This window comes from Durio zibethinus, chromosome 6, assembly GCF_047325235.1.
Source record: "Durio zibethinus cultivar Kanyao isolate XHJ-2024 chromosome 6, ASM4732523v1, whole genome shotgun sequence".
NCBI classification, from domain to species: domain Eukaryota; kingdom Viridiplantae; phylum Streptophyta; class Magnoliopsida; order Malvales; family Malvaceae; genus Durio; species Durio zibethinus.
In genome coordinates, this window is record NC_143167.1 from 9038501 (window position 1) to 9052716 (window position 14216).

The window sequence follows — 14216 nt, forward strand, 5'->3', positions numbered from 1 at the left end:
ATGCACCCCATCTTTTCACATCTTAATAGTAGTGTCAATTTAATTGGATTTGCATAATACATGCATTGTATTTCATGCAAATGTGTTTCATGCATATCATATGTCAGTGCATTTCATATAAGTATGTTACATTAGTCATAGATATACATCTTTCTACTCATAAAGTATAGTATCATGTTTCAATCATTAAATTCATGAGTAATATGATTCTGATAAAATATGCATTGTACATATTGCATTTTATGTGAACACATCTCACAACCCTAGTAATATGATTTTGCATCCCATTGCATACACATTTACATAGATGGTATGATTTTTGTTACTTAGGCATTGTATGTATGTAAATATTCATCTTCCTAGTATCCTTGCATCTCAATAACATTTTGCACTACTCATGCATTCATGATAATGTCAGGCATATTCATCATCATGAAAAGTAAAGTTAATCTTGCTTCTATCGAAGAATAAAGATTCAATAGTCCTGATTTCTTACTAAATCTTTGAAACTAGTTTGCGCACAACATAAAAGATCAAAAGGCTAAAATAGAAAGGATTGAACAGGCTCAAAAAGTGATAAGGGAAAAGGTTGTGAAAATATGGCAAGATATTGAAAAATAGTTAATGAATTTGAAACAGATATTGTTAGGGCTCTAGGAAGGAAAAACAATTGCTAAAACACCTAGGATAAGGAAAAAAGTTGCTACCAAGGAGCCATTGTACACACCTAGGTTCACATAAGCACCACCAATAAACCACCAACCTTACACCTGAACCAGTACTTTGCAAGACCTTCACCAGTACAAATAAATACCAATCTCGAGCTTACCCCCTATGATTCCATTATGATCCCAACCTGGATGATCCCAAAGAATGAAAGAAATTGAAAGTGGCATCAAAGCTAGTAGAGAAAATCAAGATGAAAAACAAGTATAAGTTGTTAGAAGAAAGACTCAGGATAATAGAAAAAAAATGATGTATTTGGGAATATTAATGTTAATGAGCTTAGCCTAGTTCCTAATCTGGTTATCCCTGCAAAGTTTAAAGTTCCTAACTTCGATAAGTATGACAAAACAAAATGTCCTATTGCACATATCAAGATGTTCTGTAGGAAAATGACCAGCTATACCTATAAGTATACATTCTTAATACACTACTTCCAAGATAGTCTAACCGAGTCTGCAATGAGATGGTATGTGCAATTGAACCAAAGTAAAGCCCATTCTTGGAAGGATCTTGCTCATGCTTTTATTACATAATACAAGCATATAGTGGATATGGCGTTCAGTAGATTATCTCTTCAGAACATGGAGAAAAGGTCAACCAAAACTTTCAAAGAATATGCACACAGATTGAAAGACATGGCGGCCCAAGTATAACCACCCCTGACAGAGAAAAAAATTGTTATTCTTTTTGTTAATTCCCTAAACACTCCTTATTACAAAAAAATGATTGGAAATGTCTCTAAAAACTTTACTGACATGGTATTTTTGAAAAAATGATAGAAAATGCCATCAAGAATGACAAGATTAAATTGAAAGATGTAACTGATGTTGAAAAGATAAGTACATCAAAAAAGAATAAAGATAACGTACAAGTAGTCACACTTGAAAGGCATTTACCTGAGAACTTCATCTCGTGTAATGCGTATTCTCTTTATCAACCCCACTTTCTAGTCATAGGTAATATCTCTTAAAATGCATATCTTTGTCAACCAAGCTAGCATTTGGGCTTTCAAGCAAATTTTCATCTTCAAATGGCTATTCACAATCTTATCCCTACACTTGAGCCTACCATTCGACCACCAAAGAACAAAAAAAAAATAAAAAAATAACCAAGAGAAACTTTCAATCCCTATTTCTCACATTTTGCCTTTACTAATAGAAGGCCGATATCTCACTCCTATGCCTTAAAAAATAACACCAAATCCATCAATAAAAAGTTATAATCCTAATAGCAAGTGTGATTATCATATGAGAACAATTGATCACTTGATTGAAAAATACAGATAGTTGAAGAAAAAAGTTGAGGATCTCTTCAAAAGTAGTATTTTGACTCCAAAACTTAGGGAACAATGAAAGTTGACTCTATCTAATTGCAAAATGTTATGAGTTAAAAGAGCAAAGAAGTCTTAAGTTTTGAAATATCAAGATAAGATAATTTTCTTTTGAACCTTTGACCTTTTATTTTGTGTATGACATGCATATGGTATCCCTAAGAGTTATTTGGGTTAATCTTGTTAAAATTTATTTTAGAAGAAATGAATGCATTGGATTTTTTTTATGAAATTTTATTTTCATACAATTGTTTGAATAAAAGCTTCATATAATTAGTTTTTAAGATCATAAGAGGACAAATACTTTGAAAAAAAAAAGGAAAAAAAAAAGGTTTTTTTTGTAATAAACAATGGAAGGAATCTCAAAAGAGTTAGTGATCTCTATTGAAAATAATCTCACCAAATGCCTTCCCATCATTTCTAAATCAATCAGAAGATTTCACTTATCAACTATAACCCTACAAGCGATGTAAACCTAAATTCATCATCCCTGCCTTCATTTCACCATCCTTGCCTTCTTTTCATAATATTACGATATAAAAGGGTGATAATATTTTCTTAGTAATAAAAAATGAGAAAGCCAATTTCAAAAAAAAAAAAAAAAAAATTTGAGATTCCTAGAATATCAAGCAAAAATAATATCTTTTTTAGAATTTATATGTGGTAATTTGATATGTCAAGGCTATACTATAGCTTTAGAATTCTTAAGGACAAAGCTACTTAAGTCCTTTAAAATGACTATAAACCTATTAGCCTCTCAATTTTTTACCTAAGAAATTATCATTGTTTAGTATCTCGAGGCGCATTGATCAAGAAATAAGATGTCATTACCCTCAAGACAACTTGAATTGTGATCAACTTATACTTTGATGTGGAGTGACATTTACTCCTTGATACCTTATATGAGTTTATTCCATATGACCCTTTTTTCACATTAACCTACATCAAATGTGATTTGTCTAAATAAGTTGTTTTTCTTGAAAAAAAAGCAAAGAGATCAAGGAAAGTAATAACGACCAGAAAAAACCCAAACAAAAAGGAAAAACCCCAAACAAAAAAAAAAAAAAACTATTTCTTCAAACTTTGTTGTTTTAAAAAAATCACCTTTCAAAATTAAACAACTTTGTTTGAGATAATAAGTGACCATCTTTCATCATCCTTTTCCAAATGTAGAAATTTGTCCCTTATTACCACTTTTAAGCATAATAAGGATTTTTTCATAATAAATTTTGACCAAGAATCATTTTTTACATTGGGGGCAAAAAAGGATACATTAAAGGTTAAGTGTGGCAAAGTCCAAAGAAATGACCTTATATGCTGAAGGTTAATATCTGATAAAAGGTTTTCAAAGTTTTAAATCTACTCGAAGGAAAGAAAAAGAAAGGTGAAAGAAGGAGAAAATAAGAAAAGGGAATGAAAATGAAAAAAAAAAGAAAAAAACATAAAAAAGAATAAAATGGGAAATTGAAAAAGAAAAAGAAAAAAAAAAGAAAAAAATGTAAAAAGAGGAAGAACAAAGAAAAATGAAAAATGAAAATGGACAGAAAAAGAAATGAATGATTAAGTGGAAAGCATGGGAAAATGAAAGGATAAATGCCTTAAAATGAATTCTTCAAACAATGATCCTTAGTTTAAATCACCTTTAAACACTTATTTTGGGCCTATCTATCTTTTTTAAAAAAAAAAACCTCAAGCCTTGGCTTACGTTATGTCTTAATAAAAGTTTATATTGGATCAAACACAGTTGCTTAAAATTGAAAAGCTTATCTATAAGGAATGATCATAAAACTCAAAAACCTTATTTGTCTCCTTTTATTACCTAACTATCCGTTTGGACTATTATTTTTGGATAGCTTGAATTCTTGAGTGTATGGTGTAATAATCTAAAAAAAATAAGAAAAAAAAGAACCAAAAAAAAATAACAGAAAAGAAAAGAAAAAAATGAATGCTCTAGGGTGAAAACCTTACAAAAGGGTAGTTTATAGCAAACTTGTATGGTCTTAAAGCTACTTTTAATGTTAAGATAAGATGCCAACCAAAGACAACCTGTACCCTTTAAAAGATCCAAAGATATCAAGACCCTAAAAGCTTGAAATGCATGAAAAAAGATTAATTTTGAAAATTTGAACTTTCTTTCCTCCTTAGTAAATGATCTTTCAAAAATTTAAGCCTCTTACAAATAGCCTTACCATTTATCAAAATACCACATTTGGATACTAAAGAAAATGTCGAACATGTTTGATTTTCAAGTGATTCATGTTTTATACAAACTTATGTCTCATTTGTGAGCTTGTGTGAAAAAGTAAACACATATTTTCACCCTTTTTAGGTGGTGAAACCTTTTTTAGAGAATTGAAATCTCCATGTGCTAAGACCTTTCAATCAATTTGAAAAGAAAATTGTCACCTCTTTCATTTCTAATAAGGAACACCAACTCCTAAGAGACTTCTAAAGTCACATTTGTTCAGATTTCATTCTCTGACTAAGAATTTAATTATGCAGGATAAATTTTGTTAACCATTGCTAAAAATTTATGAAAAATTAGTTACACTGTTTGTGAAAAACAAGAAATCATGTTTGAGAAAATTATTGAACTGTAAGAATCTTTAGACTAGTTCAAATTTAAAAAAGAAAAATAATTTTCATTAAAGGATTAATATTGTTGAAAAAAAAAAGAAAAAATGTTTTTGGGAATGGTGGGGTGTCTTCTTGCTTTCACAATCAAGTCCAAAACACATATTACATGTTGCATATTACATGTTTAAAAAAAATGGAAAGGAAAAACATGTTGAAAGGAAAATCAAAAAGCCTATTAAAAAAGTAAGGAACTAGAAATTGGTAAAAAAACCACAAGAAAGATATGTGAAAGCATAAAGAAAAGAACATGAGAAAATGAAAAAGAGACCCTCATAGCAAAAATAAAATTTGAAAAAATGAGAAAAAGTATCTTTGCATGTGCATCCTCATGTTTGCATTTCTTTATGGAAAAAGGTATTTATACTTGTATCATTGCAATACATCTACATAACTAGGATAGAAATTTGCATTTGTACAAAACATTTGTATCAAGAAAAAGACATTTGCAATTGCATATGAAACAAGACATTTTCATATTTATGTAAAGTATTCATTTGCATCTTTGCATAAAGTAAAGTTTACATCTGCATGATCATAGTCTTTTTGCATAATGATTATGTTTGCCAAATTTTGGGTAATAAAGTAAGAATTATAAATTTTGTGTTTTTTAAATTTAAAACACTCAAGAAATGGTGTGAAAAACTTGTGAAAGAAAAAATTGAAATATAGGGCATTTTCAAATCTAAAAGATAAAATATTTTGAAACAAATAGTGAAAAACTTTTGAAACAAAAGGTGAAAATTTTGAAGTGAAAAGATTTTAAACTTTAAAGGAAATGAGGATTAGGAAAATGAGTACATGATTTCCAAGACCTCTAGGCAAAATGTTAAATTTGTAAATGATTTTCAAGACCTCTAGGAAAAATTTTAAATTTTGAATGATTTTCAAAAACTTTTAGGCAAAACTTCAATTTTTTAAATGATTAAAGATTCAAAAATTCGTAAGTCCTCTAAGCAGAATGTGGAGACCCGCACCTAACCTGTGATGTATTGTCTACTTTAACCTAAAGGTTTTACGATTTTGTCTCACAAAAAGTACCTCACAGATCTTTACATATATATCATACAATATCCATACATTCTTCCAATATAGGATTAGAGGCGTCATAATCTCCCTACCTTTAAACTTGGCATCTCGGTCAAGTCGAGTTCAACCACAAGGCTAAGATCATACCAAACATTGAGATTCTAGAGATAGCTCCTCACAGTGTAACACTTAGTGACTCCATGGCTCTACCATGTAGCACTTAATGACTCCTACGATATAGCACTTATTTCCCACCAATTGGTGATCGCTCTGATACTATTTGTAGAGGCCTACACCTAACCTACGAGGTATTGTCTACTTTAACCAGAGGTCTCACAATTTTATCCCATAAAAAGGTGCCTTAGAGATTTAAGTTTAGATCTCTATATACATATCATGCTATATTCACATATTCTTCTAATGAGGGATTGGGGGTGTCACACAGAATGCTTTAAATTTTTAAAGTTTCAAAGCTCTTAATTAAAGAAGCTTTCATAGATGTCAAGATTTGTAAGACTTCGAGCATAATTTCTAAGATCTCTAGATAAAATATTTTAAATTTTTATAGTTTTAATGCCTCTTATTAGAGAAGCTTCCATAGATGTCAAGATTTGTAAAACATTTAGGCATAATCTCTAAGACTTCTGGGTAAAACATTTTAAATTTTTAAAGTTTCAATACTTCTGGTTAGGGAGCTTTCATAGATGTCAAGATTTGTATAACCTTCGAGCATAATTTCTAAGACCTTCAAGCACAATATTTTAAATTTTTATGTTTCAATGCCTTTGATTAGAGGAACTATTATAGATGTCAAGATTTGTAAGACCTTTGGGCATAATCTCTAAGACCTCCAAGTAAAACATTTTAAATTTTTAAAGTTTCAATACTTCTGATGAAAGGAGCTTTCATAAATGTCAAGATTTGTAAAACTCCTAGGTATAATCTTTAAGACCTTCGAGGAAAACATTTTAAATTTTTAAAGTTTTAATGCCTCCAATTAGAGGAGCTTTCATAAATATCAAGATTTATAGGACCTCAGAGTATAATCTCTAAGATCTCTAGGCAAAATATTTTAAATTTTTAAAGTTTTAATGCATCTAACTAAAGGAGTTTTTATAAATGTTGAGATTTGTAAGACCTTCGACCATGATCTCTTATTTTATTTTCTAAAGTTGTTGAGTCTTTATTTAAAAAAGTTTTTGAATTTATTTTTAAATGGTCAAATCCCTTTAAAATTTAAAAAAAAAACAAAAAAAAAAGCAATGAAACAAAATGAAACAAAACAATACAAAAAAAATGAAAAAAAAAAAACCCAAAAGCCTAAAAAAAACATTTGAAAAACCTTGAATCATTAATCCAGATAAAATTGTTGTCTATTTCTTTACCTTATTCCTGATTCTCAATAATGTGTAAAAAAAGACAGTTATAGACATCCAATTTTGTTTGGGTCAATTCAAATTTGTTCGATTTTTGTACTTGATTTGAATGTTTTGATTTGGGTTAGATTTATTGAATCAAGCTCCATTAGGCTTTATTTCAAATTAATCATTTTTTAATTATTTTGTATGAACTCAAATTTAATTCCATTTAATTACTAGATCAATTTTGAGTTTAGGTTTAAAAACCCAATTCAAAAGGTCCAAATCTAATTATGAAGGCCCAATTTTTTTTTTCAATTTTGATTAAAAATGGCCTTTATCATTTTTAAAATCCAAATCTAATATTGATAGTCCAAATGCAATCCAAATTAAAACCCAATTTTAAGTCCCAATTACTCTAAAAATTATATCAAAATTAAAAATTAATTAGAAAAAAAAAAAAGAGAAAGAGATTTGAAGATTGGCAACCAGGGCACCAGAAGACAAGTTTTGGCTCTGTTAACAATCACCTCCCTACTCCACTAACCTACACCTTGCCACAATAGTCCTCCACTACCTTGCATCACCTACAATTTGTCCATTATGAGAATTCATAAATTAAAAAGTCTAAAAAAAATTTAAAACAAAAGGGGGAAAGAGAAAAAATTTTTACTCCTAGAAAAGAACAAAAAAAAACACTCATATTTCCAACTTAGCGCCATCCCAACCAATCTTGAACTTCCCTATGATCACCAAAAAACCATGATGATAGTCTCAAAACCACTGTTAGCCAAACCATACATCACCAACACAAACTAGACTTCAGCCACCACCATCTAGACCTGGCCACAAAATTAGCCCTTGGCAAACACCGGTTCTGTATAATCATATACCCACAAATTAAACTTGGAATCCACTCATTTATCAGACCTTAAATCTCTCCAAAAATAAAAAAAACCATCATCCACCGTAACCATTCAACATTATCCAAAATACAACCCTTCAAGCGATGCCTAAACAACATTTTCAACCCCAAAAAAACCTTTAAAATGCATCAAAAAATTTATAAAAAAAAAAAAACCCAAAACCTATCACAACCAAAAACAAAAAAAAAAAATCAATCAAAACAACCACAGTCCTTACATGAGGAACCCAGCACCACAAAAAAAAATGAGGGAAGAACAATGACAGGAATGGCAACATAAGGGGCAAACATCGGCGAAGAGATTTTTGGCTGATTGATGACAGCGAAAAGATAGATCTAAGGGGAGAAAAAAACTTATCTTAGTCTTGACCAAATTAGACAATAGGAAATGAGTTTTTGCAGGTTTGAAGTTTCAAACTTGGATTTCAGATCTAAGAGTTTTGGTTGGATTTCAAGCAAAACTAGGGTCAAAAACAAAAAAAAAAAAAAAAAGAGGTGCAGGAAAAGCTTCGGAGTAAAATTTAAGGTCAAAAAAGGGTTAGCCAATGGAGGTGCCAACAATGAAAAGCAATGGTGGCAATGCCGTAAAAGCATCGAAAATTGGGTTTATAAAGAGTTCTATTTTTTTTTTTAAATGATTTTTTTTAAGAAAGAGAAGAAATGAAATAAAAAAAATTAAGGTTTTATTGCTTTAAAGAAAAAATGGAAAGAACTAGACAAGTCAAACCGACCCATTTATTCGACCCAATCCAAAGACCAACCCGCACTACTACAACATTGCTAATCCGAGCCATGACCTAAGGTAGGCCCAATTTGTGTGGGCTCATTTTGAGCTGCAAATTTGGACTCCATCGCTTGAATGATTTTAGGCTTAAGTTCAAAAGTTTAGCTAGGTAAGTTCCTTTTATTTAATTATGTTTTGCATTTATTTGTTTTAATGCTTATTAATATAAATTAGTAATTTAAAAATTAGATAAGAGTCAATAAATAAATACCATATGTTCTAAAAAGTATATTTATTTGTGGGCAATTATATTAGTATAGGAATTTTATTATGAAAATTTAATAAGAAAATGAAAATCTTTTTCAATGATAGGATTTCAAGAAATTCGAATAATGAATTCCTAGAATTCTCTATATGAGAAAAAGTTTTTAAAAATTACCAAAGCTTTGGAACACTTAAAAGCTCTTTTCACTACAAAGATTCTCATTTTTTAATTTGAATAATTTTCTTTAAAAAAATAAAAATATAAAATATCTATAAAAGTATACATTTTTAGGAAATAAATTTATTTATAGATAATGGTATTATTGTATAAATTTAGGTTGAAACAATAATTTAAAAAAAAAAGTTCCTGATGATAAGATTCTGGGGTTGTCCAAGTAGTGAGACTTAAAAAATCTTTAGGTAAGAAAATTTTTAATTGCTACCAATGATTTGAAGTATTTATAAAAATTTTCAATACATTAAAAACTTCCCTTTTCTAAAAAAAAAAAATAATAAAAAACTAATGAACACAAAAAGGAAAAAGAATTATTAATTAAGAAGGGAAAATAAAATATAAGCATTAATATTTTGTCATTTACATTGAATGCACATAATTCTTGAAAAGTAAACATGAGCTTCCGAGGACGAGATCCTAAAAAAGTTTGAGTAGTGATTTTTTAGAAATCTCTAAATAAGAAAATTTATCTAAAATGCTACCAATATACTAAAACATTAAAAATAATTTTCGATAAAGATTTCTTATTTTTTTAATAAATAAAATAAGAAACAAATTTTTAAAAAATATTATTTGGATTAAATTATAAACATAATATTTTACTATATACATGGTAAATATAAATATTGAAGATAAATATGAACCACTTAGGATAGGATTCTTAAGATATTCGAGTAGTAATTCTTAAGAGAAAGTTCCTCTTAATATTGCTAAAGTATCGGAATATTGTTAGAAAATTTTTAATATGCAAAGTTCTTATTTATTTTTTGAGCAAACAACAAAAAATAAAAATATGTTTTTTATTACAATAAAGAAAATTAATGTTGAATACCAAATGTAAGATCACTGTTGTCAATATTAAAGGATAACACATGGTTAATTGATACCATTTTTAAAACAAACGTTGTGGAGTGCTAATCTTTCCTCACTTATAATCGTATTTTTGAACCCAAACTATTTTCACATATCCAAAAATTATCTTTTTAATAAATTTTAATTAATTTTAAAATTTTATTAAAAGAGTAAGTTTTAATAGGTGACTAATCACACCTAACCAAAAAAATTAGTGACAATTCTTTTTTTTTTAAATTCATCGAGTTGTCTCAAAACTGTTACGATAATATATTTATTATTTATATTATAAATTATATAGTATATATAAATATTAAAATAACATATATTATATAATTGAAAAACAAATTGAACCAGATTAGACTAGACCTTGAATGGTGGAGCCAAGACTCAAATCATTTTTTAATTGAGCTTTTATATTTTGCTCAAACTCATTTAACTAATTTAATATTTTTGTCCAACACTCCAAATATTAGGTGAATCTTCTGAGTTTGAACAAATAACCCTATTTAATTTGTATTGATAGCCTTTTTAACTAATTTATTAATACCTTAAAAGTGGTTATTAACTTATTAATATATGTATTAATATCATAAATAAGCTTTTTTAAAAGTTGTTATATTTTATAATTTATAAATATTTATTAAATGTATTAATATAATTGTTGTTGGATCGAGTTGGATCAAGCTTGAATTTAAAATAGAATTAAGTTTCTACTAAGTTTTTGAATGTATGTTATTTTTTTTTCAAATTTATTTAATAGGTTTAATATTTTTGTTTAAATTCTCTCAAATATTTGTGAGTTTTTAAGCTTAAGTAGATAACTCAACCTTTAGACATGTCTAATTAAATATGCCTTTTTAAATGACTTTAAAATCACACCGAACTTAATTTTTATATACTAATAATTGATTCTTTGTAAGTTTAAAATAAAAATATATTACTTTAAAGTTTAAAATAAAAAATATATATATAAAACTAAAGAAATCTTTGTAAGTTTAATGTGTTGTATTGTTTTCAAATGACTAAATATTTTTATTCTTATATCATAATTTTTAATTTATATTAAATATTTTTATTCTTATATCATAAATTTTAATTTATCTAATTACATAAAATATTTATATAATTTATAATATTAATTATAATATTTAAAATATTTTTTATTAACTCAATAATAATCCAACAATTAAATCATTTGATATGAAACTCGTCATTATTCAATTCAATTTTGATAATATATATTAAAACATTTATATTATATGATAGCTTACCATATTGTTATAGCTAAATTATAATTGTTACATTTAATTTTTTTTATTGTTAAAGTAAATCATAATTTAGTGTGATTATTGTCCGAGTTAATTAGTTCACTTCTTTTCTTTTTAAAAGATAAAAAATAGAAATGATAAGTTTCGAATTCTCACCTTACATGTCTTTTTAAGTTTTCTTAATTACCAAATCAAGAAATCAAAGACATCACACATAAGTTGATTAGTTTGCCATTCTCTTTTAGTTTCACCAATATAATAACATTTTGGTGTGAACACATCACAAACAAGAATATCCTTTTAATTTCCGTTCTGTTTCACGTTAAAATTGATTAGTTGAGATAAATCTGGTGAAGACTGAAGCGATAGCTTCTTCTATTTAAACAAAAGGATAGGATATGCTCATGATCTAAAAGTAAAAATACATTAAAAATAATTCAAAGTAAAAATATTTTATAATTTATCCTTTAAATTCAATTTTCCAGATGCAATCCAAAAATTTGAAATCTATCCTAAATTAAATAAAATTTATTTAAAATGATAAGAAAAAAATTTACTTGGTATAACCATCAGCCTCCTTTTTTTTTGGGACATAACGAAGACTTATTTTTGGATAATGATAGTTTTCATATCAAATTTTGAAAAATATATAAATGAATTTCTGAAATATAAAAATATATGAATTAATATATGAATTTTTCAAACCGTGTAATTTTTTTATTTTTTAGCTAACAAGAAAATATCATCTTCATTACTTAAAAAATAATGAAAGTTTACATAAATTTATTTAAAAGTGAGTAATGCATTTTCAATTAAATTTTTTATTGAAATTTTAATAATTTTAAATTAAGTATGAAAATAAATAAAAATAATTTAAAATAATTTAAGCAAATATTAATCTTAAATTTAATTGAAAATGCAGTACTACTCACCTTTGAATAATGCATGATTTGAATAAATAAGATTATAAAAAATATTTCTCATTATATGTTTGATAAAAGTGTTTAATTTGTAATTTTATTGCTTGTAAATGATAAATAAATACCTTTCAACAAATTTTGCCCTCACTAAGTATAAATTATGGATTATTGACCAAAAGAAAACCATAAATTCTAGATTCACCCGCTGCACATAAGCTCAACATTTATCATTTTAAAACCGTAACACATTGCCAAAGAAATTTTGGTTTAATGATTAAGAAGAGGCCTTAAAACTTTAGATTTTATGTTCAAATCTCATTATATTACAACTTCAACTTCTATTTTATTTGAAATTTCATTAAAAAAATATATTAAAGAAAAAAAAAACCTGCAAAGTAGATAGCAATTAGCTAGTGAGTTACTAGCCTCAAAACAGGCCCTGATGACCAAATTTATACATTTGAGTAATACTGGAAGCAGGATCCATTTCAGATCCTTCATTTCCAAAAGGAAAAACACCTCCTCCGATACCATTTGCTGCCAAAAATGGCCAGCAATGGCTGGAATCAACCAAAACCTGGTTGCCTTGTTTTGTGACATTCCTCTTTAGCTCCTCAAGCGCAATTCTCAACTGCTGTAGCTCATTCAACCCAAGTTCATCAATTGGGGCTTGCCACCAGCATTTCCTCCGTCCGGCTTCCCTTATCTCCTCAAATGCTTCTCCCTTCCTTTTTTCAACCTCCAACATATCAAGGAGTTGAGCTAATTGTGCATTAAGCTCTTGGATGTTAGCATTTCTATGAGCTTCAACAAGCTTATGCGTGTTAGAGTTATGAAGATAAGGGTTTCGACTGAAAAACCGATCAATAGTGGACTCAACCTGAGGGTGGCCGAATGAGAATACCTTGCCTGCCGGGGAGAAGACTATGATGGCAACATCAACCCCACAAAGTGTGCAAAGTTCACTAGCCTTTTTAAAAAGTCCGGCACGACGTTTGGAGAACGTTACTTGAAGATTATTTTTCTTTGCTATCTTTTTCATCGCCAGCTTTTGGCGACCCTGGATCGGATTTTTCTGCATCATGGTGAAAACTATACAAGAAGAATCAAAGCAATCAGAGATCTATGTATGTACGAAAACACTGACTATAGGGTATTTATAGACCTGCTCCATTTTATGTCGCTATTCAAGTTAATTATTGTCCTATGCTGCTTTAATTGCAACATTTGTTTTTCGTATTATTCCAAGATTTGGAGGTTACCAAAATCGATTGAAGTAGAATTACAATTAAAAGTAATTATGTATTGGTTAATTGGCATAATGAGGAAAACCGTTTTGCTTTTTACCTTCAAATTGTTAACCATATTCATGAGCTTCTACTTGTTAACTGTTCCCCAATAATCATACCACAATAATCCTTTTACTTAATCCTCCAAAACCCTTTTTTAATGAATCCATTCAATGAGGAAAGCATGGATATTTGTAGATTTGTTTACTTGTATATATGTTTACCATCCAAGTAAACGATTGTCTTATTAATCCCAGATTTTGTAGGTTATCAAAATCCTTGCCTTCAAGTGGAATTAATATGGAACTAATAAATTGTATATTGGTTTGTAAAATGAGAAACCTGTTTGTCAATTTGTCCTGTGGAAGCATATTTTGCGAGCTTTTAGTTTTTAACACTTTCCAATTTTCATACATAATTAACCTTTTTAATATATTACATTTTAATTAAATGTGCGTTGCACATGGATGATTAAAAAAATGAAAAAATATGCTTACATATTTAAACCAAAATCAAACAAAACGGACAAGGGCTAGAGGAAGGGTACGCCAAGAGGCAGGGGCAAGGTTGATTCAACAACTATTGCTTTGTCTTCCCAAGTATCCATTTATGCCGGTGGTTCAAGCTCCAAAGCACCCATCACTACTGCTTCTACCACA

At 28.2% G+C, this 14216-nt stretch overlaps 1 protein-coding gene across 1 annotated transcript; it reads right to left on the minus strand.

The window, feature by feature from the left end:
* Nucleotides 1–12695: 12695 nt before the first annotated feature.
* Nucleotides 12696–13469, minus strand: LOC111286573 (agamous-like MADS-box protein AGL62). Its single transcript, XM_022876607.2, has one exon. The coding sequence runs from the start codon at nt 13350–13352 to the stop codon at nt 12696–12698; it is 657 nt and encodes a 218-aa protein (XP_022732342.2). The 5' UTR covers nt 13353–13469.
* Between the last annotated feature and the right edge of the window lie 747 nt (nt 13470–14216).

What these genes read in the sequence shown, in the direction of transcription:
- LOC111286573 (XM_022876607.2), bottom strand. Translation starts at nt 13,352, where the DNA reads ATGATGCAGAAAAATCCGATCCAGGGTCGCCAAAAGCTGGCGATGAAA.